Here is an 842-nt window from a genome sequence, read left to right as displayed (position 1 = left end):
GGCCCCGTACCGGGCAGGGCAGGGAGCCGGTGGGCAGGGGTAACCTCCAGCTCTGGGGGCTACTGGTCTGGGTGGGGGAGACCCGCCGTCGTTCCCCATGTCCCCATCCCCGCTGCCTCCTGCCCCGCAGAGAAACCAGGCATCTGTCCCTTGGTCGAGGGGGCATCGACCACTGTGGCCCCATGTGGCACCGCCTGCGCTGGGGACTGGCAGTGCCCAGGGGCTGAGAAGTGCTGCAGGAGCAGATGTGGCCATGTGTGCTTGGCCCCCGAACAAGGTGAGGGGACTGTCACCAGGACGGAGGTGCCGCATGCTGCTGGGCACACTGGAAAACCTCGCACGGGGCTGGATGTGGGGCAGCGCTGCTGCAGGGCAGGCACTCAGTCCCCCTGGGTGGCAGCCATCAGGGTGCCCAGAGGCTCTGGTAAGGCAAGTGCCTGCAGCGCAGGGGGGGCATTTGCCCCTGTCCCTGCTGCCCCTTCTCACCCCTCTCAGACAAGCCCGGCGAGTGCCCAAAGGTGAGGCCGCGGCAGACGCCGGAGCCGTGTGTGGAGGAGGACTCCTGCACCCACGACAGGGACTGTCCCCGGCAGGAGAAGTGCTGCTTCTCCGGCTGCGCCATGCGCTGCGCCCGCCCTGCCCGAGGTGAGCGCAGGCAGCCCAGGCACCGGCACGAGGCAGCGGTGCCCAAGCGGGGCTGGGACACTGCGTCCTCTCCTGGGTGCCCTCCTCCTACAGAGCACCCCGGGGAGTGCCCCCGGACAAAGCCGTGCTGGGACCCGCGGCGCAGGCGCGAGAGCCAGTGCCTGGATGACAGTGTCTGCCAGCGAGAGGAGAAGTGC

At 69.5% G+C, this 842-nt stretch overlaps 1 protein-coding gene across 1 annotated transcript in view; it reads left to right on the top strand.

Moving 5' to 3' along the window:
- Nucleotides 1-842, top strand: part of LOC104293967 (keratin-associated protein 10-1-like) — a 13,542-nt gene that overhangs the window by 7,270 nt on the left and 5,430 nt on the right. Inside the window, exons 4-5 of the mRNA XM_009893522.1 lie at nucleotides 496-645; nucleotides 739-838. Of these exons, the coding sequence (XP_009891824.1) occupies nucleotides 496-645; nucleotides 739-838 (250 nt within the window). The remainder of the gene's footprint in view (nucleotides 1-495; nucleotides 646-738; nucleotides 839-842) is intronic.

The sequence above is a fragment of the Charadrius vociferus genome, unplaced genomic scaffold (genome assembly GCF_000708025.1).
Source record: "Charadrius vociferus isolate BGI_N301 unplaced genomic scaffold, ASM70802v2 scaffold259, whole genome shotgun sequence".
Classification (NCBI taxonomy): domain Eukaryota; kingdom Metazoa; phylum Chordata; class Aves; order Charadriiformes; family Charadriidae; genus Charadrius; species Charadrius vociferus.
Note: the sequence above shows the minus strand (reverse complement) of the source record. Positions and strands in the feature narration are given on the sequence as shown.